The sequence below is a fragment of the Physella acuta genome, unplaced genomic scaffold (assembly GCF_028476545.2).
Source record: "Physella acuta isolate Inbredline_101_S28 unplaced genomic scaffold, ASM2847654v3 ptg000562l, whole genome shotgun sequence".
Lineage (NCBI taxonomy): Eukaryota > Metazoa > Mollusca > Gastropoda > Physidae > Physella > Physella acuta.
The window spans coordinates 1,745,493-1,770,951 of record NW_026732081.1 but is presented as its reverse complement, the minus strand read 5'-3'; the positions used below and the strand labels follow the sequence as shown (position 1 = coordinate 1,770,951).

At 35.2% G+C, this 25,459-nt stretch overlaps 1 protein-coding gene across 1 annotated transcript in view; it reads left to right on the top strand.

Moving 5' to 3' along the window:
* LOC131946474 (neuropeptide receptor 15) overlaps positions 1-3,641 on the top strand; it is a 42,632-nt gene extending 38,991 nt beyond the window's left edge. Inside the window, exon 3 of the mRNA XM_059307244.1 lies at positions 2,722-3,641. Within this exon, the coding sequence (XP_059163227.1) occupies positions 2,722-3,439 (718 nt within the window). The 3' untranslated portion in view covers positions 3,440-3,641. The remainder of the gene's footprint in view (positions 1-2,721) is intronic.
* The last annotated feature ends 21,818 nt before the right edge of the window (positions 3,642-25,459 follow it).

Here is a 25,459-nt window from a genome sequence, read left to right as displayed (position 1 = left end):
AAATAAATAAATAAATAAATAAATAAATAAATAAATAAATAAATAAATAAATAAATAAATAAATAAATAAATAAATAAATAAATAAATAAATAAATAAATAAATAAATAAATAAATAAATAAATAAATAAATAAATAAATAAATAAATAAATAAATAAATAAATAAATAAATAAATAAATAAATAAATAAATAAATAAATAAATAAATAAATAAATAAATAAATAAATAAATAAATAAATAAATAAATAAATAAATAAATAAATAAATAAATAAATAAATAAATAAATAAATAAATAAATAAATAAATAAATAAATAAATAAATAAAAAAATAAAAAAATAAATAAATAAATAAATAAATAAATAAATAAATAAATAAATAAATAAATAAATAAATAAATAAATAAATAAATAAATAAATAAATAAATAAATAAATAAATAAATAAATAAATAAATAAATAAATAAATAAATAAATAAATAAATAAATAAATAAATAAATAAATAAATAAATAAATAAATAAATAAATAAATAAATAAATAAATAAATATATATATATATATATATATATATATATATATATATATATATATATATATATATATACATACATCTGTACACTTGTTTCAGCTCCCATAAATAATTTTTGAATATAGAACACGCACACGCACACAAACGCAAACAGACATAAAAAGACACACTTTCTTACACACTACCACAAAGACACAAACGCACACGCACTGATAGACACACACAGTGAGTATGTGACCTGGGTTTCGTAAAGTGTCCAGATAAATGTCAACAAAAATAGCCAAGATAAAACACGACAGACAGGGCTAGGAGATTCGTTACAAAAAGAAACTCCGACTAATTAACGGCAGACAACCTAAGCAAAATAAGGGGTCATCAGGTGCAGATTAGTGCACGGAAACATTTTACTTCTTTACACTCAATTTTTTCCTGAGTGTGCGATACTCTGGTATTGTGAGGCCTGGGCAGGCATTAGTAATACATACAAACATACAAACATACACATACGCACACATATATATATATATGTGTGTGTATGTGTATGTTGCCTACCTTGTGATGTAACCTTAGTGACATTGATGTTATGATCGAATGTTTTGTAAACAATTTTACCTCCCTCCTCCCCCTTCCCCACCCTCCCCGCCCCCTCCCCCCCAACCCATCATCTAGCGACTTATGAAGAAAGTTAAAACGCTTACAAGTGCTTTTGGGTGCAGACAATTTACCTTTTGTCAAACAGACTTAAGGGTTGCGATAATGTGTCTCACAAGAGCACAATTAACAGTCAGACAATACGTCTTACAACAGCACAGTTAACAGTCAGAAAATAAGTCTCATAAGAGCACAATTAACAGTCTGTCTGTTGGAAATATTTGCTTCTTATTTACAATTCAACAACAAAACAGTAAACCCCACCTGCAATTATTTTAGTACTAAAATGTCAACCATTTGCACAGCTATAGCGAGCACAAAAGTTGTAACCTTAGTACTTTTCATATCAGCACCGAAATTGAAATCTTAGACCATAGGCCCTTTTATTTTAGCTCCAATGTTTTATGCTTAGCCTTCTTTAATTCATCACCGAAATTGTAATCTTAGACCATAGGCCCTTTTATTTTAGCTCCAATGTTTTATGCTTAGCCCTCTTTAATTCATCACCGAAATTGTAATCTTAGACCATAGGCCCTTTTATTTTAGCTCCAATGTTTTATGCTTAGCCCTCTTTAATTCATCACCGAAATTGTAATCTTAGACCATAGGCCCTTTTATTTTAGCTCCAATGTTTTATGCTTAGCCCTCTTTAATTCATCACCGAAATTGTAATCTTAGACCATAGGCCCTTTTATTTTAGCTCCAATGTTTTATGCTTAGCCCTCTTTAATTCATCACCGAAATTGTAATCTTAGACCATAGGCCCTTTTATTTTAGCTCCAATTTTTTATGCTTAGCCCTCTTTAATTCATCGCCGAAATTGTAATCTTAGACCATAGGCCCTTTTATTTTAGCTCCAATGTTTTATGCTTAGCCTTCTTTAATTCATCGACGAAATTGTATTCCCTTCGCATCTACTACAGCACTAAAATGTTAACTTTTGTTGTAATTATTTAAGTACAAAATGTTAACCTTAGTGGGTTCAGAAAATTAACTAAAAAGCTAAACAATAACAAACCAACCAAAAACAGTCTTACCCCCTTTAGCACTACAAGATCCAAACACATTTATTATCCCAATTTTAACACAAGGTACACAACTTCGATATCCACGTAACTTTTTCTAGATTATTCCATAATGACATTGATAGCATTTGAATACTAAATAAGTTTAAAAAAAATGGTTTTTGCTTCATAAACTTTAGGAAAAATTCAATTTGGGAAGTAAATTTTAAGTTAAACACACGACGACGACAGCTCGTGTACTGAGTCCAGGAGAAGGTAACTCACAATATTTCACAAAGGGACGTAAACGTATACAATTTACGTCTGCCACTGTAGTTTATGTGTTTGGGGCGGTTTTTTTTTTTCAATTTTTAAGTTGTGGGAGTTGAACGGAACACCCAGGCTTAAAAAGTTAAAATGCATCCAGTTCAAAGAATTATTGCTACCTTAAAAATTAAATTTAAAAAAATTGAAATTACATTTAAGGGAGACAACTTTTAATACATTTTTTTTCTTCAATTATTTTCCTCCTGCAGGTTTATTGGGATTGTCTTCCCTCTCAAGGTTTATGAACTTTGCACGAGAAAAAAGATGATCGGGGTCATCTTTGTCATCTGGCCAGTCTCTTTCTCGTGTGGTCTGCCCGTTGTCATCTACAACGAAATGGTGCCTTCATTGCCGGGTATACACCTGTGTCAGATAACTCTTCCAGGTGAAGATAGACTAAGAATGCATATGATCTACAGATATCTGGAATCCGCTTTGTTTTATTTCCTACCATTGGCAATCCAGATCGTGTTGTATTCGATTATCTCTAAGCGTTTGTTCGCCAGTAATCACGAGTTAAGTACTCGGTTACAGATGCGTTCGACTGCGAATCGCACGAATGACTCGACCAACGATACCATCAAAGCTAGAAGGGGCGTGGTCAAGATGTTGATTTCGAGTGTTGTCTTGTACATGGTGAGCTACTCGCCCACCCAGGTCCACCTCATCTACTCCACCTTCGCCAGGTCCTCTGTCTTAGACAGCTGGGAATTCTTCGTCTTCGTCATGGTGGTCACGCACATCAACTCTGCTGCCAATCCGGTTCTCTACGGCATCTTCAGCCAGAACTTCCGGAGGAACTTCAAGAGATGTCTGTGCTGGTGCCGGAGCCACAAGAACACCAGAACCATCTACGACTCGCTCGAGTCTCGGCTTGTCTCGATGAGGTCTTCCAGCACAGCGAAGACGTATGTCTCGAAACTGTGACGTTTTGCGACCTTGTTTTACTCCAGTCTAAAAATAAACTAGGGGAGATAAGCAAACGAAAAGTGATATTGATTACACCCGTTCTTTCAAGTGTTGATTAGTTGCTTGGTTTGATGTTATTTAGTTTAATATTTGTAGACGGTATACTAAAACATACTATCAAATTCTCGATTAATAAAAGAATAATTATCATTAATTAATAAAAAAGAGCAATTGTTTAAAATATAGTCTTATATTTTATTGTGTATAAATATATGTATATTCAGGTTAATTTATTTTAAACTTCTTACTTGTTTTGTTAAATTATCTTTTTTTTCTGACTCACATTTCTAATAAAGCATACCAAAAACTAATCAGTAGTATTAGATGGCTTTACTTATTGGTTAGTTGTCCTACATATGTACTACCAAATATTACAGAAATAACTAAATTGTATTTTTCTTTAATCAATGGATATATATATATATATATATATATATATATATATATATATATATATATATATATATATAATGAAGTCTCAGGTACAGCTTTTCTACCTCTTGTAAAGAAATTTAAAAACAATATGATAAATATAAAATTTGTGAACCGGATAATTGCATTATAAATACGATAGTAATATTCGATCATAATTTCTTTACAGTACTTGATCTATATAAAAGCAATTGTTGACACGATATTGTGGGCGATATTCACTGTGCTATAATGCAAATAAGTTTAGGATAAAATTGTATATTTAAACATAAGTGTTTGTTTTTCCTTGAACATTTTGATATCTATATTGTATGACACAAGGCGGTAGAGAGTTAGACTGCTAACGCGAGAGTCACGAGTTTGAATCCGGGTTCTAATTAGAGTAACATCCATGAGTCCACTCAGCTCTTATGGGTACCCAACCTACGAGGAAACAAAGGTAGCTGGTGACCACACTATCCCTTCATATACCGAGGTCTCTGAAGCAGATTGACTCTACTCTTGGGCACGAAAGGGAAATGCTGATGATGAAGATTGTATGATACTACTGAGTAAATAAATGTATAGGTTAAACATATAACGGCGTTACTTGTAGATCACCTTTTCTTCACAAAACTCTTCACATATTCTACAGTTTGGTTAGAGATTCGGTATTCACTGGTGTATACGTGTAGTCACAGTAGACTTACAAACTTGTAAAAAACATTTACGTCACACTAGATATTCAAACAAGCAAAACTAACAACATTATTAGAAACATTCCTTCACCCAGTTGAAATTGTGCATTTCTTTATTAATACGTTGTGTACATTGCAGAATTTTTGTACGGTGAAATGTTTATATATATATATATATATATATATATATATATATATATATATATATATATATATATATATATATATAAAATAAACATATATATATATAAAATAAACATATATATATATATAAAATATTATGTATATGTTAGGGGGGTTTAAACCGAAGAGGTGATCTTATTCACTCATCCGTGCACCTTTGCGTGGTGACAAAGGGGTCTAATAGACCTGAACAAAACTAATTTACATCTAAACAACACCAATATTAAACTAAAAATAAAACATAGTAAACACACAAAATATGCATTTATTTATCTTTGTTTGACGTCACAAAGGTTTATATGTTAAAAGCAAAGACACAATACAAATAAGACCTGGCCAGTCTTTCATATTCAAGAAAACATCACTTGAATTTCTAATACAAGTCAAAAAGACAAAAATAATCAAACTTACATTTCAATGCAGAATTAGTCACCGTGGTAACTGACATTAATTCATAGAAAACACATATATAAGTGTGAATAGCAAATCTACATTTACACAACTCAGAATTCACACATGTCATATCCTCTAGTCCTAAATTAAATGCTTGCACTGCTTATGTAATCTCAGAATCACATTTGTCCAAGTTATTCTTCCTAGTTCTAATTTCACTTGTACTGCTATGTAAGCTCAAAATCAAAAACGTAAATGTCATCGTCTCGTCTATCTTTACTACTTGCACTGTTATGTAATCCCAGAATGACACGGGTAAATGTTATCATCACTAATTCTGATTCCACTAATCAAACACGGTTAAAGTCCATCTATGAATACTCATCAGTACTCACAACAATCTAGCTCGACACTCAAACGGCAGGAAGTTTCCAGCCACTGAAATAAACATTGAGCCACTGGTACAAACATTGGGCCACAAAGATAATGGCCACTGGAACGAAGAACATATCTACACGGCAGGAAGATTTCCAGCCACTGGAATAAAACATCTGGCCACTGGTACAAACATCGGGCCACAAAGATAATGGCCACTGGAACGAAGAACATATCTACACGGCAGACGTTTGGCCACTGGTACAACATTGGCCACATGTATAAACATAGGTCACATATGTAAATATCTGGAACGAAGCACATATGTACAGCAACAAAACATCGACTGGGCCAATAATCCAGCCTTAGTGGCCAGCCATAAGGCTGCCACCATCCGAGGCCTAGACCATCGTGTCTAGCCTATGTGTCTGTGAGAGAAAAGAGACCTCAACATAGTCGCCCTTCCTCATATATAGGTTAGTCTCACCCCCCTTATCATCTCCCTAGAGCTATAGAACCCGAGTTGGGCTCCGTCCCATCTCTCGACGTTCGAGATAACACCGGTCACTATGCACCCATGCGTTGCACACCTGATAATTGACAGCTATAGATCTTCACATTGTCTCAGGGCTAACGATCGTGTCATACACCGCTCGAGCTAACGTACGACCACGCGGTACTCCCGCTGCGTTTCACACCTGACAACTGACCACAACAGAGATCATGAGTAATGATTCTACCGGGACGTCCAGCGGCATGTCCAAACTCAACTTTAGACATAAATCACCGCGGGTGTCTTCCCATCATTACGTGCCACTCATGCACCTGCATAGAGCTCGTAGCCCTTAACGACCAGAGTGAGCCAATAACATTTAATTAAATTTTAGATATCCCCGGCCTGCTCATCCCCAATATCTTAGATTAACCCCTTGGGTTTCTGTAACTAGTCCTAGTCACCTAAACCCCTTTAATAAGCACCCAAGTTACCATTTTACTTAAAAATAAACAATATAATACCAGCCAACATGCCTACTTAAGAATCAACAATTTGGTACCAGCCAACATATATATATATATATATATATATATATATATATATATATATATATATATATATATATATATATATATATATATATATATATATATATATATATATATTAAGTGGCGGTTTTAAGATCATCGCATGTTTGAAATCGAAAGCATTCACAACGACACGGGCGCTTCGACCAAAACCCGCAGCATGATAAGACTGCTAAAATTGTGAGGATACATTGGGATGTAGGGAGTTAAAGCCCCGAAGCCCTCTGTATACACCATCGGTGGTGTAAGCTGTAAAAATTATTTTTTCTCTGGATGGTCTCAAATCTGCAAGTTTCAACTTCCTTATGGTTAATTTTTTAAAATATAGGCTAATTGCAAATTCTGCAAACATACATAATGTAAGCACAACCCATTTGATAATTTTCATCATAAAGCGTATTTAGTTCCGCTCAGACGACATAACCATAAAATGGTTAATCACTTTTTACGCTGTTGGGTTGGAGGGGTTTCATTGAGAATTCACTTAATTAATTAAGTGCTACCATGCTACCCAGAGAGGCTAGGCCAGGGGTCGGCAACCCGCATGCGACTCTTTTGATGTCAATATGCGGCTCTTCAACTCCATGCACAAATATTAATAGAATCAGTAGCGTACGCAGGGGGGGAGCAGGGGGAGCGGCCGCTCCCCCTCTGGCCATTTTCAGCAAAGTGGCGCCTTTTTGGAAACTTTTTAAACTCAAAGTTTTAAACAATGATATTTGTTAAAAAAATATTTTTGGTCGGCACATCTATGTAAATCACAAGATTTCTTTTCATGCAGCAATTAAGCATTATTGTACTAGTCTATTAGTGTCTACGTTTACAACACGTATTAACAGCTGCATCAGTTTGCCATTCTAAAAATAACCATTACGATGCATTGCAATGTTTAAAAAACCTCTACGGTAGTACCACTTGGCAAGAGGGGTGTTAAGTTTAAGGCAACTGTATAATGTATTTGCTTACGAATAATTGAATTAGAAAATGTTATACATAAAACTTCACACATAATTACTTTAAATATACAGTTTGAATCGTGTGATTAATTTTTAAAAAATTACAATACAGAAACAAATGCAACTGATGTGGCACCTCTATTTAAATTTACTTATGAGCAAACTGCGTAGTGGTAGGGAAATTTTGACAAGGTCAACAACGTCATCACGATGAAGTAGTAGTATTCTTACAGTTTGGGCGATAGTGATTACGATTACAAATTATATGAAACAGTTACAACCCCCCTCCCCCATGGACCCCTCTGTAAAAAAAATATTGTCATAATACCACTGCTACTTATTTAAATCTATTTCTGTAATATATATTTTAGTAATATATATTTGTGTAATATGTGTATGTTTAGAACAGTCATCTAAAAACTGACAGTATGTTCACTCTGAGTTGGTTATCTTCCCCCCCCCCCACCTCACCACCACAATTGTGTAGAGCGACATTAATGTCACACCTAGGTATACACTGGGTTGGATAATTGACCTAAAGTGAACGGACAGTGGTGAATGAAGTTGAAACCGCCCCCCCCCCCACCCACCCCGAACTCATCTGTTAAGTACATGTAAAAATGATGTACCAGAGTACCATGCCGCCAGAAAATTAGCTTTTTAAACATAAAACTCTGTGAATATTGTTTTTGCAATTACCCAGTAAAAAGGTGTGTGATCAATACAGTGATCTAACCCATACCTATCACTAAGTTAAACAAGTTAATTAAAAGTCTAGTGACAATTTAAGCGCAATTTCCTTATGTTATCCATAACAATTTTAAATCGAGATAAATCATATATTCAGCAACGGAAATAGTTTTATTTTAACGAGTAGGCCTACACGATGCTCAGTTAAAAAAAAAGACAACTATATTAACCTATATCAACGAGTAGGCCTACACGATGCTCAGTTTAAAAAAGTAGTAAATATTTCTTAATTAATTCTTTGTGACAGAACGAAAGGATATTTTTGAAAACTTTCTTCGGCAATATTGTTCTAAATTATGGCAGGAATCGATTGGTAAATGTTTCAAGTCGCTAAGTGGTCTGGCTGCCGAGATATGGGCAAAAACTGCATTTTCCCGAGTTTTTTTGGCTTTTCCGGGAAATCCAGGAAGGAATTCCGGGAATTTTTTTGGCCCACAATAATCCTCAGAACTTGTTTAACATATTTGCTTTTGTCGGCCTACATTGTGTGTTTTTTCCTATTTCTTCAGAGTGCTACTTTCAATTTATTTTACATCATAGCGAAGTAATGACATACAGCTAGTAATTATATATATATATATATATATATATATATATATATATATATATATATATATATATATATATATATATATATATATATATATATATATATCTATATCTATATATATATATATATATATATATATATATATATATATATAAATAAATAAACGAACCGGCCCGCGGCATAACATACGCCGCTATTTAGTTGTTTCTAATTTTCAATAATTCATAATTTGTGAATTCGACAGTACCAACGCTGACACTGAAAATATTTCTTTAAAACACTATAAGTAGCTCGTTAAGGACCATAACCCCCCCCCCCCCCCTCCTTCCCCCCCTCCCCCCCCCCTACGTTTAAAATCGTTGGCTCTGCTTGTAAACATTTAGAGTGAACACAGCTCACTAAAACCATGTAGGGGTGGGGAGGTAGGGAGAGCGTTTGCAGCTTGTTTTCTAACGGCTCGAAGAAGAGAATTATATATATATATATATATATATATATATATATATATATATATATATATATATATATATATATATATATATATATATATATATATATATATGATACACGTATATAGAACATGTTAAAAATTCGGCGCCTTTTTTTTGCTCTTTTCGCTCCCCCTACAACGAAAACCTGGATACGCCTCTGAATAGAATCTAACTATTTTATTTTCAAAACTCACAAAATATTGTTCTGCAACAATCCTTGATAGTTGACATAATAATAAATAAAAAAATAAACACTCGCTATTCTATTAGCATATTTTGTTACTCCATATTTCAATGTACTTTCTATGAAACATTCAGCTTCATGGTGGGTATCACAACGCAACTAAACGCGGTAAATGTATAACGAGTTCTGTGTTTCTTCCAGACTTTTTTCTCCGGGGGGGGGGGGGGGGGCACTCGAAATTTTCGGTTTCGGGGAAGGGGGGTCAACATTTTTCGGGGGGGGGGGGCGACACTAGTTAAAGTGTATGGTTTATTATATAAAATCCATCTTGTTCGGGGGAGGGGGGGTGGTAGACGCCTGGAAGAAACTCTGAACGAGTTAAATGTAAACCAAGCCTATTCCTTGCTTGAAGAACTGGATTGTTTTGGAAAAACAAAACTTTTTTCTTGTTAAACACACAGAGAGCGGTAAATTATTTAATTTAGAAAAGTCTAAAAAAAAAACAAATATCACGATGAAACCAATGCTACGATTAACATGAATTACTTCAGTATTACCATAAGCAAAATGAAGGATAGATTCACTGAGAGATTGAGCAATTTAAAACAAATGCAAGTACTCTGACGTTCAAAGTAGATTCTCTCAACATAAAAACAAATGAGATTAACATTAAGCTATTCAGAATTGATGCTTGTTCGCTTTAAAAGCAATTACTGGATTTGAAAACGAAATATTTTTGGAGTGGTAAGTTCACGGAACTCAGGAGCAAGTTCGAAGAGTTGGAGGTCCAGAAAAACATGCACGTTTCGCTGCACAACTGGACAGCTCTAAAAGAAATGCCGCGAGTTGAGACACTATTATGTGACGCATTATGTGACGCATGGAATAGTTTCCAGGGTGCTACAGTGATGTGAAGATGTTGGCATTTAGAGTGCTGACCATGTTCGCGTCAACACATTCATGCGAGTTTTCTTGCATGAATATAATTAAAAGTAAAGTAAGAAGCCAACTAACAAATACAAATCTAGAGGCGTGCTTGAAACTTAAAACAAGTTAAGGGCCAGATTTAAACAAACTTTTAGAAGGCATGCAAATCCAAACTATTGTAAATTTTATTCAATAATTATAGTTATATAATTTAATTACTGATTTTATTATTTTAGCATATTTTTTGTGCCAAACATGTGGATGTTTTTATATGAATAAATATTATTTTCTATTTAAGGCTATTTATTTTAAATTATATATATATATATATATAAATATATATATATATATATATATATATATATATATATATATATATATATATATATATATATATATATATATAATGAAATATAATATTGAAATTAAAAAGTTAGTGGCTCTTTGAAAACTTGGTAATTTTGAAAAAAGTACCTTTCCGACCCCTGGGCTAGGCAATTTTTTTTTTTTTTTTTTGCTAAAAAATGTCACCTGGTCAAATGTAGTGCAACGATCGCTGATTAGAAAATGTTTTTTATATTTATTATTTAAAATTGCTAAAAGCTTAATTGTTATAACAAATACAGTTTATAATTATAATTTACTTTTCTCTTATACATGATTAAAGAATAAATATGATTAATATTTAGCAAATTTTTTTTTCATGTTAAGTATTCTCTTAATATCATTTGTTTTACAGTTGTTGAATATATCAATGTTTAAAATTAAAATTAAAATACAATAATAAGTTACCTCCCATGTTCATTTTAAATTACAATAAACTATAGAAAAATAACTTATGTTCATTTAAAAAAAAAAAATTATATTGGTATTGTGGCTTTTCAAAATGAAACAACCGTTTATACAAAAACTATTGATAGAATGTGAAAACTCTCACTGTCCGCTCAAAATAATTTCCTTCTCTGATTTCAGGATTTCAATCCCAATTATATTTTCTTTACATTTTTTTATGCAAACATATTTATATCCTTTCTCCATAGTACATTTTAGCCAAATTATTCGTACTAATTCAATGATGACTAAACAATCACGGTTTTGCACGTAAATATAAATAGCGATTTGTTAGTGATTTACTAAAATAAACTGGGGACAGTTGAGAAACTAGCCTAGGACTCATAAGTGGGTCACGACTAGGGACAGTTGGAGAAACTAGACCAGGACCCATCAATGAAAGTAGGTCACAAGTGGGGAATGTTGGAGAAACTAGCCCAGGACCTAACTGTCTGATTTCATTTTATGTACTGTTTCTATAACACCATTTCAATTATTTGAATTATCTAAACAAGGATGGATATAATTAGAGAAAATTTGTGATGAACTGTCCCTAAGAAATCAACAAATATTAGACGGGCCTTCATTATAAAATACTAAAATAAGGGGTCGTCTATAAATTACGCCACACTCGTATGGGGGGGGGGGGGTCAGATGGTATGACTCCACACTTTTGCGTTATAAAAAAGCGGTGTTAGAAAACGATTTTTAGCCGTTATTTTGCGTTTAGAAAACTGCTTTAATACATAGTAAAAAGAATTGATTAAAATACTCTACTTTGACAGAGTTCAGACAACATTTTGGGAAAATATCATTGTTTAAAGAAAAATTCAAATGCATTTACAGGTGGACTGTGGGCTGAGGTGTGACGTCAATTTGGGAGGGATGGGGGTGGGTGATCTGGCTTTTATTGACGATGTGACGGAGGGGAGGGTGGGGGAGATAAAAAAAAACAACCCAAAATGGGTAAGCACTTTTTTTCGCTGTAGGGTTGGAAGCGTTTCATTGAGAAGAGAATTCACTTAATTAATATGTGCATACGATTTATTTTTTCCTAATAAAATGCCAAGCACTTGATTTAGGTGAAGCCATGAATATCGTAGTCAGAAAAACGTTTTTTTTTTTTTCATCGGCTTGTGAGGACTGATCCAGATTTACAATAGTAATATTTCTTTCTTACTTGTAGCCTGCTTTCATTCATTTAAGATGGTTTACTTATACATAGATCTAATACAAAACGTCTAAATATAAAGAAAAAATAAAAATTAAAAACCAACCTGAAACTGAAAATGCAAATGTGTAATTAAATGATGATTCAAGGGATTTTTTTTTTTCGGCGTGGTGGGCTGAGGGGACGAGAGGGGGGGGGGGGGAATTTGTTTTTTTTTTTAAGTAGAGCTGAAATGAATTTGGGATTACAGAGAATTAAAATGATACAAATTTTAAGCAATCGGAAAAGCTATGTTATTACAATGAGACACGTAAAAGCAAACACTCTTCCCTTTCAAACATCTATATCTATACAGTCCTCAATTAGTTTTTTTTCCTTTTTTTAAATTTTTTTTATTAAGTCAATTGTTTTAAGCATTTAAATCAGTAATAATTATTTATTTGATAGATTTTACACAGCATCAAAGACATGAACATCAATTGCATATATAATAATCAAATGGAGAAAATAAAAGGGCATAAGAACTAGACTAAAATAAGGTGTGCAAACTAGGTTTCTCTTGACTGCTTAGTTTACTGTACTTTGTCCTTAGCTGAGGAGTCAAAAGTTCACATTGTAGCCACACATGGACAGAAATAGAAACGACCGTGGGAGAAGTGTCTCTGCAGTACACATACTGATCTATCATTCCAAAACTTTCCATGACATAAAATTGACCCTTGGCAAAGAGGGCACGCTACCTTGAATAATCCGCCAGTCCGGTTGAGTGGGGGAAGTGTGTGTGTGTGTGGGGGGGGGGGGGGGTTGAGGTGTGTATCTCTTTATACCATTCAGGTTGTGCACTTTTAAAAACCTGCGAAACAGAACACTGTTCTAATGTTAATTTACTTCAGGGCTGATCGAGTGATGTTTAGCTTGAGACTGTCGATATTAATTATGCATCTAGTTTATTTGCTTCTTCTGTAGTTCAAATGTTAGTTTCCTGTAGAAGTAGGATGTCAATATTGTATTTATTTATTATGTTGTTTATATAATGTGTTTGTCCCTAGCCCCCCTGATGTTCAATGTTGCCAGAGTTAGCATGAATTATTTGGGGTTTTCTTTCGAACATCTGTTTCTGGAGGGCTGGATGGTGGTGGTCTTTTAACGCCAAACTTTCCAACCGCTGGTTTGCTATCCCGTTGGGCCCTGGTCACGACCCTTTGAGGTGGCTTTACTGTAGGTAATTGATTTTTACTTGAACTGATTGCTGAACTAGTGTTATCTTGAAGAATATCATTTATTGTTTCGTCGACAGCCTCCAAATTTTCCTGATTCCCATCTTTTTGAGACCCCGTTACCTTGGAATTTCTGATCGCTATTGTCTCCATGGCTTCGGCTTCTATGGTGGTTTCTGTTACGCTTTCGTTAACTTGCTGTGATGCTGCAGTAGTATGATGTGTTTCAGTTTGGCCATCTACTTCAAAGGCATCTTTACCTCTCTATGCCTTGCTTCTCTAAGCATTTCATTTTGTCTTTCTCCGTCAACATCATAACTGTCCCAATGCTTTAAGAAATTTCTATTGTTACTTAGATGCTCCCTAACTTCTTCTTTATCATTTGCATCCCAAGGCTCAATTGCCCTGTACTGTCCATCTACTAGCTGGACGCCGTCAAGAGCGCGAATCCTCAAATGCTCACACATTTTAGGCAGGTGCCTGTCTGTGTTGCAGTGGCAACATTGCACCCTCCTCCCATTGAGGATTATAAGGACTCTGCTCTCCTTGTTGGCCTCATTTGTAAGTATAATATAGTGTGGGACACTCTCCACATCTTCTTTCTCCAGAGAGATGGTGAATTGGACCACATTTGATTGGTCTATTCTCTTAAATGTTGGTGTTGAGTCCTGACTGCTTATAGATTTCAGAATCGCCATTATATCATCGTCGCTTGTCTTGGAAGGCAGCCATTTCAGCATGCCCCTTTGCCCAGATTTATCGGCGTGGGTTATTGATATTCTCTGCACTCTGTATCTGGATGCTACCCCAGGTGGCAAATCTCTGTGAAATTCTTTTAGGTGCATTTTCTCATATAGTTCCTTTGATCTAATGGTGACATACCATTTACGCAGTGTCCCATAGTTATACAGACCTTCAAATTCAGCTGGTGTTAGGCTACATAACATACATAGCTCTCTTTTTAGTTCGTCAGCTGTGAGGGTAGCTAAAGAAAAACCCTCTTCTATGAACATCTCTAAAGTTTTTGGTGCATGTCCTGCCATGCCAAACTTAGGCAGGAATAACCGTTTGATGTATTTTTCCGACATAGTTCTGAGTGAGGCCCACCCGGGGCCAGGCAACACACACAAGATATAAAAAAGAATAAAAAGTACTTACAATGTATAAAATGTGAAGAAAAAAAAAATAACACACACACAAGGTTCCAAATGGAAGTACACACGAGTTTAAATAAGTAGAGATGAAATTAATCCAAAGTCACTGATTCTTTAAATTCTCTTAAATTGAAATGACATTATTAGAAATTTTCTTGAAATGCAAAACTAGAATATTTCAATTATTTGCTACATCAGTAGAATCTCCAACCGGGTCGATAACTTTTAGTGTCAAAAAAAAAAAAAAAAAAAAAAAAAACAGTCAGAAAAACGTTTTAATATTTATTGTTTAGACAAAAAAAGCCAGTGCATCGCAGATAATTAAATGTTTTAATATTTATTATTTATTATCGCTAAATCCTTAATAGTTAAAATATATAGAGTTTATAATTCTGATTTAGTTAACTTTTATATATGGTTATATAAAAAATCATGAATAATGTTTAACCTATTTTTGTTTCACGTGTAATATTAACTTAATATAAATTGTTTTACTGATATTGAGTATATCAATGTTTAAAATAAAAATTTAAATACAGTAGTAAGTTAACTCCCATTTATATTTAAAATTACAATCAACTATAGAAGAATAATTTATGTTGATTATTAAAGGTTTTACACTTAAATATAAATAGCGATTTGTTAATGATTTACTGAAATAAATGTAAATTTTGTTTGAGTGACTGTTCAAGCTAGATCTACTTAAAGAAAATGTTACATATACAAATTACTAATTACTAATCAACTTATTAAACCAGAATTGAATAGCAATAAAAGTTTCCGTGTTTTTGAATAAAAGCGGAATATGAGGACTTAAGAAACGTGTTTATAAATAGAAACGTAAGCTAGGTAATATTAATGTATGAAATCTATGCCAGTGTCTACCTCACATAATCATTTCATTTAAAAACTCATTGAGAACTGATTGAAAACCCATTCAAAAGCTTTGAAAATCCATTAAAATGTAAGCAGCACATTTACTGCGGCCCACCAAACGAGACACTTGCCTCCAGACAGCGGTCCTGTAGAGAAACAGTGTACACATCAATGGCAATTGACGTCTGCCAGCGCGATGACGTAGAGGACAGAATGTTGACGTCTGCTGTCGTCACTCAACTCACCGAGTGCAACACCTACACGGCAAAATTTTAAGCCAAGAAAAATCTGGAAAGCGAAACTGTAAAGGTGGGACACAGTTGAAGAAACCAAACCAGGACCCAATAATAAAAGTGGGTCAAAACAGGGACAGTTGGGGTAGGTAGAACGAGATCCAACAATAAAAGTGGGTCACAACTGGGGACAGTTGGAGAAACTAGACCAGGACCCAATAATAAAAGTGGGTCACAACTGGGGACAGTTGGAGAAACTAGACCAGGACCCAACTGTCTGTTTTCATTTTATGTACAGTTGCTGTAGCATCCTGCCAATTATTTGACTACTCTAAACAAGGATCGATATAGTTAGAGAAAATATTTGGTAAAATCTCCCCAAGGCATTAAACAAGTAAATAAAAAGTCTAGTGACAATTTAAGCGCAATTTTCTTATGTTATCTAAAAAATAGATATAATGCTGGGGTGCGTTCAAGCTAGGAGAACGATCGGTTTGTAGGTGTTTATGTAATTAAAAAAAAAAATTTGTGACCGAACGAAAGGATATTTTTGAAAACTTTCTTCGGGTATATTGTTCTAAATTATGGCAGTAATCGATTGGTAAATGTTTCAAGTCGCTAAGTGTTCTGGTTGCCGAAATATGGGCCAAAAGCTGCATTTTTTCGAGGTTTTTTTGGCTTTTCCGGGAAATCCAGGAAGGAATTCCGGGAATTTTTTTGGCCCACAATCATCCTCGGAACTTGCTTAACATATTTGCTTTTGGAACTAGTCCTCGATATTGCTTCGTTGAGGAGGAGATACGACTTAAAGCTGCGGACACACATCGGACACACATCCATCCTTGACGAGTTATAATCGCAATTGTCCGTATGGAAATTGCGCTAAAAATATTAGACGGGCCTTCATCATAAAATACTTAACTATCAGAATGAGTATGCACTTTTTACGCTGTAGGTTTGGAGGGGTTTCATTGAGAATACACTTATATATTGGGTCTACGCGGGTTATCTAGAGCAGGGGTCTCCAAACTACGGCCCGCGGGAGGGATGCGGCCCGCGAAGTCCTCTCATCCGGCCCGCGGAGATCTTTTTGTCCAAGGAATAATCGTTAGTTGGTGATGGCTGAGAAGCTTAGCCCAGAAATAATCAAAGATATGCCTGGTAGAAACTGGCCCCCGAACTAAAATTTGATAGTTAATGCGGCCCTCGGACTGAAAAGTTTGGAGACCCCTGATCTAGAGAATAAAATGTGAAGACGAGGACAGAAAAGGAACATTGTATAACTAAAATATTACATTTTTAGCCAAATTATTTGCACAAAATCAAGGTTTTACAAGTAAATATAAATAGCGATTTGCTAGCGATTTAACGAAATAAATGTAACTTTAGTTACATCCCAGAATCCAACCGACTGGTTTCATTGTATGCACTGTTTCTATAACATCCTGTCAATTATTTGACTTATCTAAACAAGGATGGATATAATCACATAAAATATGTAGGAAACTGTGCCCAAGACATTAACAAATATTATACACGCCTTCAATAAAAAAATAATTAGCTAAAGGGTTTCGGCCTACTACAAGGCCAATGTGAAGGCAATTGACAACCCTGATCCTTCACACCAAATCACATCCTGGCTAACACCTTGCACTTGTACGTAAAATATCCATCAACGGCAGATAACTCCAGTTACTCGTCTAAATAATTAAAAACCACTTAACACAAATCTAATTGTTCGTGAAGTGCTGTGTCGGGTTAGCCTGCCAATTTTTTTACTGCCTGAACTAGAAAAACAACACAATATGATTTTAGATAAATGATACTTTAAGCTACATTGGTTAAAAAAGCTAATCGCTTTGTCAAATTTGTACTTCTGATTGTTACTCGGTATCTTTTGGTTGGTTAACAAAGCATTAGGATAATTAACAAAGTCATTAAGATAATTAACGAAGTTTTGAGTCTCCGACAGACAGCTCAAGCGTAGTTAGGAATTTGTTCATGCTGATTAGCAAGACAAGCTGAAAAGGGCAGCTATTTTTGTAGCAGGGAATTATCCAGAACATTAGGGGAGGTGAAAGGTGAAGATTGGGGATTATCTAGAGTATTGGGGGGAGGTGCAGATTGGGGATTATCCTGAGTATTGGGGGGAGGTGCAAATTGGGGATTATCCTGAGTATTGGGGGGAGGTGCAGATTGGGGATTATCCAGAGTATTTGGGGAGGGGGGAGGTGCAGATTGGGGATTATCCTGAGTATTTGGGGAAGGTGCAGATTGGGGATTATCCAGAGTATTTGGGGAGGGGGGAGGTGCAGATTGGGGATTATCCTGAGTATTGGGGGGAGGTGCAGATTTAGGATTATCCAGAGTATTTGGGGAAGGTGCAGATTGGGGATTATCCAGAGTATTTGGGGAGGGGGGAGGTGCAGATTGGGGATTATCCTGAGTATTGGGGGGAGGTGCAGATTTAGGATTATCCAGAGTATTTGGGGAAGGTGCAGATTGGGGATTATCCAGAGTATTTGGGGAGGGGGGAGGTGCAGATTGGGGATTATCCTGAGTATTGGGGGAGGTGCAGATTTAGGATTATCCAGAGTATTTGGGGAAGGTGCAGATTGGGGATTATCCAGAGTATTTGGGGAGGGGGGAGGTGCAGATTGGGGATTATCCTGAGTATTTGGGGAGGGGGGAGGTGCAGATTGGGGATTATCCAGAGTATTTGGGGAGGGGGGAGGTGCAGATTGGGGATTATCCTGAGTATTGGGGGGAGGTGCAGATTGGGGATTATCCAGAGTATTAGGGGAGGGGTGCAGATTTGGGATTATACAGAGTATGGGGGGTGCAGATTGGGGATTATACAGAGCATTATGGGAGGGGTGCAGAGTGGTGATTTTCCATAGCATTAGCAGGGGGAGGGATGGATGAAAGGTGCAGATTGGGGATTATCCAGAGTATTGGGGGAGGGGTCAAGATTGGGGATTATCCAGAGTATTGGGGAGAGGTGCAGATTGGGGATTATCCATAGCATTAGCAGGGGGAGGGATGGATGAAAGGTGCAGATAGGGGATTATCCAGAGTATTAGCTGGCGGGGGAAGGATGAAATGTGCAGATTGGGGCTCATGAATTTTAAATATTTTAACAAATTATTGAAAATTTTAAAAAATAGTTTTGTATTACTTATTGATAAAATTTTGTGCTAGTTATAATACTAGAAAAACATAACAATAATGATCTTGCAAGTAAACAATAATGAAAATAAATTGTTTACAATAAATATTTCATCGTGATGTATGGGTCTAAGTATTGAACTAGCTTATCATTCAACAATGTGGGATATTGTATCTAGATACACAATATTTAGATTAATAACTATCAAGCAACGTGATTTATTTTAACATTGTAAATTTAAAAAAAACAATATTTATATACTGCTGTGTTGTGTGGTGATAAAGTCCCATATTACATATTTTATCAATTCAGAATTGTGTTATCTTTTTTATTTGTCTGTATGGTAAAACATTTTTTCTATTAAAATCTGTGCATACAATCTGCATATTTGTTGTGTATTTTAAATTGATGCATCTGTTTTCATTGTTGTTATCACTTTTATATCTGATGTTATTTGCTCCGTAGTGTTTCGTTCTCACCTCACTCACTGCCACCGCATCCACTGACAAAACAAATGACAAATTTGAGAAATGACTACCACAAAACAGATGACACATTTGAGAAATGACTACCACAAAACCAAATGGCAAAGTTTTGAAACGACTACCACAAAACCAAATGGCAAAGTTTAGAAACACCACCTAAAAATTCGCGGTATATAACTCCTCTACCATTCAGTGACTACTCTGCCAATAGTCCCGCCTTACTTTAAGCCGTAAAGAAAATAACTCCATAGAAACCCAATACGTACATAACCTCTATGTTTCGTGAAAACAAAATCTGATTTTGTTTTCATGTCAAATAAACAGATAAACTTGTTTCTGCCAATATAAACCGTCAATTTATAACAATAGATCACTCTTATTTATAATATCTTATTAGCATAAAGTCATTTATAACGTCTAGCAGTCAAAATAAATTTATAACATCAGATCGATCTAAATTCATTTATAAAATATTATCAGCCAAAAGTCATTAATAACATTAAGGCAGTCTAAAGTCACTTGTAATATCAAATCAGTTAAAAGTCATATATAACAACAGATCAATCAAAAGTCATGTATAGCATCAGAGTAGTATATAGTCATTTATAACGTGACATCACTCTAAAATAATCAATAAAACCTGATCTATTAAAACTATTTGTAACGGCCGTTTAGCCTAATTTAATTAATGACGGCAAATAACCTACATTTATTCACAGTGCGAGAATATTCTCAAGTCATTTATCAATCATCAGATCGCATTTCTAATTCTCGTAGAACAAAGAAAGGAAAACACAGACTTAAATAATTAAATCTATTCGTTCATAATTTTATTATGAAATGTCATAATATACCACCCCGTCGACATAGCGATGCGCAGGTTTCTATCAAAGTAAACAATGTCTTAGTGTAGGAGTAAGATTTATATATGATTCTCACACAGATAGTTAACCTTATCAATAATTAAACAATTGATCGTCCATGTTCTCTACCTTGTTCTTGCTGAGGTCAAAAAGTTCATCTAGAATCTTACACAGCGAGTGACGTAGCCAGCGAGGGGAAAAAAAAAAAAAATAAAAACAAAAGGGAGAGAAGTCGTGGCATGTTTAAAGCAGATAATCTCTCTTGAGCATTTTTTTACCGCTATTAGCGGGCTATCCATCACATCAAATTAACGTTGCAACACTCGGAGATAAGCTTCCAGCGTCGTGTTCTGTCGAGGGGGTGGGGGAGGGGTGGGGGTAGATCAGACAAAACTGGAAACGGCCCCAAGAGAAACATGGCGTCTTAGAACTATGTGGATGGAACAGGAGAGGGGTGGGGGAGGGGGTGAAATTTACCTGGCTGGTGTTATAGTTCAGAGTTCAACACAATTTATACGGCGCTGGGGATGGATTACGTAATGTTACATCAGTGTCTGCAAGTGGTGGCGAGAAGTGGTTGTTGTGAGTGTGGTTCTAGTCATGGGCGCTCGTACTTTCTGGTGTATAGGTCACGTGATCAATGGTAGATGTAAGGGGGGGGGGGCAGGGAGCTTAGTCTGGTACACAAAACATGGTTTAGTTAGCTTTGAAGCTTATTAATGTGGGTCGACGCTGTCGGGCAGGTAAAGCTCAGGGCTGCTTAACCGTAAAGTCGCGAGTTCGAACCCCAGCCGACAAAGCTCGATAGCAACGGACAGCAACTCTTCTAGGAGAGACAACTCCAAAATCATACATCTTCTTCCTTGTAGTTTGTTCTTGGATGGAAGCAAATCCAGACAGTAAGTAGGCTATAATCGGAGTTAACGTAATTGTTAATTATGTGGGAGGAAATCTCGTGCAATTAAGAACGATGAGGAGAAGGTAAGCTAATTAGTCTTATCTAAAATTAGATAATTTATATTCGTTTTTAAATACTTATTTATCCATCATAAAAATTATAGAGTGGCGCCCCTTATGCGAGATTCTATGGTGTAGAAACTACGGAGAATGAAACATCTACTGTACGGATGAAACAGATTCAACAGACTGTCTGTCGGACTGACAAAATGGAAGATTAACACAAAAAGAAAGAAAATTCTATCTGCGAGAGCACATGAATAAAGTTTATAAAGAAAAAAAAATACATCTTGAGAATTATCATGCAATTTTTGTATCAAAGGAGGCATGTGTGTGCATGAATTGTTGGGGGTTTATTTAATAAATGGGCCTTTGATCGTGCTTACAGCTAGATGATCGTATTGGGGAAAGCTAGATGATCGTATTGGGGAAAGCTAGATTAAAATATTGCAATGTTTGAGGGATACAGTGAAGGGAAATTGATAGAATGTTTTTTGTGTGCAGAAAGCCTGAAATGTGTGTGTTTGGAAGTCATAAAGCTTATGTCACATTTGATGTAAGCAATGACGTCATAATGAGTAGGCACATAATACCATAAATGTAAGTAAAAAAGTCATTATGTGTAGGCAAATGTCATTATCAATATAATAAATGACGTCATAATGTGTATCTTAAAATGTCAAGTGTTCAGAGTTTCTTCCAGTCTACCCCCCCCCACCCTCCACCCCGAACGAAATGGAATTTAAATAGAAAATATATACTTTTACCAGTGTCCACTCCCCTGAAAAATTTAGTCCGCCCCCTCCCCCCCCAAAAATATTAGGTCCCCCCCCCCTCTGGAGGAAAATGCCTGCAAGGAACACTGCACGTGCTTTTAGTGACAAGTGATATTCAGTCCTGATTTTATGCTACCTTTTGTCATCTATGCCCTTGTCTTGTGTCAGTATGTATGCCCAGATGTCCTTGTCCAAAGTCAGTATGTATGCCCAGATGCAGTGGCGTCGCTAGGTTGGGTGTCACCCGGTGCGGCACCTAATGGTGTCACCCCCCCTACAACACACATTTATCAGTTGTATATATATATATATATATATATATATATATATATATATATATATATATATATATATATATATGTAATACAGCTGAATGTAACATTGTTCTCTCTATATATTGGAATCTTTGATTTGCACTTAATACGATTTGTTAACTCTAATTAATCATTAATTAAGCTGGCGAAAATTAATTTTCTTCTATGGATTTTTCAATTGTTTGTGTTGGTGTCACCCCTCTAAATGGTGTCACACGGTGCGGTCTTCACCCCCTGCCCCCGCTTCGCGACGCCTCTGCCCAGATATACCTGTCCTGTGACCGTTTCTATCCTCTACACAATTCATCTCTCTACATCCAATCCATATTTTTCTCGCTGTATTAAGAGACACTTCCATGACCCGGAAACAGTTCCCCTACTTCCGGTTATCTATATTTAGCTACAGCAAACAACCCTCATACGTCACTACAGTACCGTCCGTCACACGCGCCGACAGCAGCCGATCAGCAGACGAATCTGTTTGGACCCAAGCAGACAAACAGAAGACATACTACACAGACAAATGTCTTGTATCCATCACCCCAGGTAACAAACTGACATTTTCTAATTGGCAGACGTCATTAAATCAGACAAATACGTCATCGTATGACGTACGTAGCTCAGGTTACAATATTCCCAACCAAAAAATTTCAACCAAAAAATAGCCACGGAGAATAAAAATAAGTTGTTTTCGTAAACTATTATTTACGGTTGAGTGACGTGGCGTTCATCCATCATCTACTGTCTTTAAGCAGACGACAACCTGATGCAAACAAAGACAATAACAATAAAGATGTCGTTGGTTCAGGTATCAAGTGATGGATAGATTCGAGCTGCGTCACCGATAGAAGACAGAAAATCGTGTGGGGTAATGTGTTGTATCACACTGTACTCCTAAGGTGGTGAGGTGAGGTTGTGGGTTGTCTACCTTTGTCATGGTACTCTTCATGGTACGACAACCATGAAATCAGATCTGACAAATAGAGATTCCATTATGTAATGCACTCTTTCTCAAACATTTCATTTTTCGTGTTTTAGAACTAATATATATATATATATATATATATATATATATATATATATATATATATATATATATATATATATATATATATATATATATATATATATATATGCATATATATATGCATATGCATATATTATATATATACATACATATATATATATATATATATATATATATATATATATATATATATATATATATATATATATATATATATATATATATATAACCATCCTTAATATTCCCTAAATAGAAAAATATTCTCAATCTATGAAAATATTTTCCCGCTTAGTACATTAGCCTAACGTTAATTTCAACCTAAAAATGTGTAAATAATGCAAACAAACATTTGGCAATAACTTTCACGGCTGGTACTAAATTTTTAAAAATCGTAAATAGTTCATCAGGTGCGGCACTGGCTGGCTGTAAAACATTGAGATGTTTTCTGAGAGCTCACCTAAACTACCGACCGGACAAAAAAAATCACTGGATAAGAAAATCATGTAATAGAACACACATGGCAGAAAATAACTGACAGAACACACGTGACAAAACACACGTGACAAAACACACCTGACAAAACACACCTGACAGAACACACCTGATAGAACACACCTGACAGAACACACCTGACAGAACACACCTGACAGAACACACCTGACAGAACACACCTGACAGAACACACCTGACAGAACACACCTGACAGAACACACCTGACAGAACACACCTGATAGAACACACCTTTACAATAAATACCTGAGAAGTTTCCCCCAGAATCCACTCACCTAAATGTACTTTACAAGACAGAAGATGAAGTACATTTAGGTGAGTACAAGACAGAAGATGCTCTAGGTGGACAGCAGGGCTCCACTAGTGTCCTTATATCGTATTTCTCATTTTCTTTAGTTCCCATACCATCCTCAGTTCTTCTCACAATATCAACTTCGTCCATTTCTTTAAATTGTCTTCACATATTTTCTTGTGTCTGTCTCTTACTTATACTGTACCTTGTAGCAAATCTTTCACTAGACCTGACGCCCTTGAGACAACATATCCTTAACATTTTCTGTTTTTTTTTTTTTCGATCCTGTCACATACGACTTAATTTGAAATTCAGTCATTGAATGAGATTCGTAGTAACTTCCTTTAGTATCTCATTTCCTTGGCTTGGATTTTACTTTCTAGTTGAGCCCTTTGCGTTCAAGGTCCGCTTGCATACAGAAATGTGACCATGACTAAGGAACGCATTAATCTGATTTTAGTGCATATGGTTATGTGTTCATCTCACCACAAAGTCCTGTGTCTTGTAAATGTCGATATCAGTGGCGTAGGCAAAGGGGGGGGGGGGGGGGGTAGGGGGGGTTATAACCTCTCCCATGGACCCCTCACCCCTATAAATAAAGCCTATATATATATATATATATATATATATATATATATATATATATATATATATATATATATATATATATATATATATATATATATATATATATAAAATTTAATACATTTGGAAAAATTTTGAAACCCTCCCATGACCAGTTCCTGGCTACGCCACTGGTCGATATTGTCTGGACTATTTAATTCAGATCAACAGGTCAAGTCTGGACCAGTTGTCCATGACGTCAGCACACTTACCTGACAAAATCTTCAAAAAAAAACTCATCTGACTGCTCTCAACTGATCGCACTCACCTGATAATATTTACCTGAAAATGGCTTTGACTACCTACAACAAAAACTGTGTTGTAACAGAGTATAAAATTGCCGTGGAAATCTTCACAAAACAAAGTTAATTAATGGCATGTACGTGTACTTTGTGAAAGAATGGAGACGTTGCTTGCATAAAAATATTTGCCGTTTATTATCTGACTATAAATTCTTTATCAACTGTTGAGTGTAGAT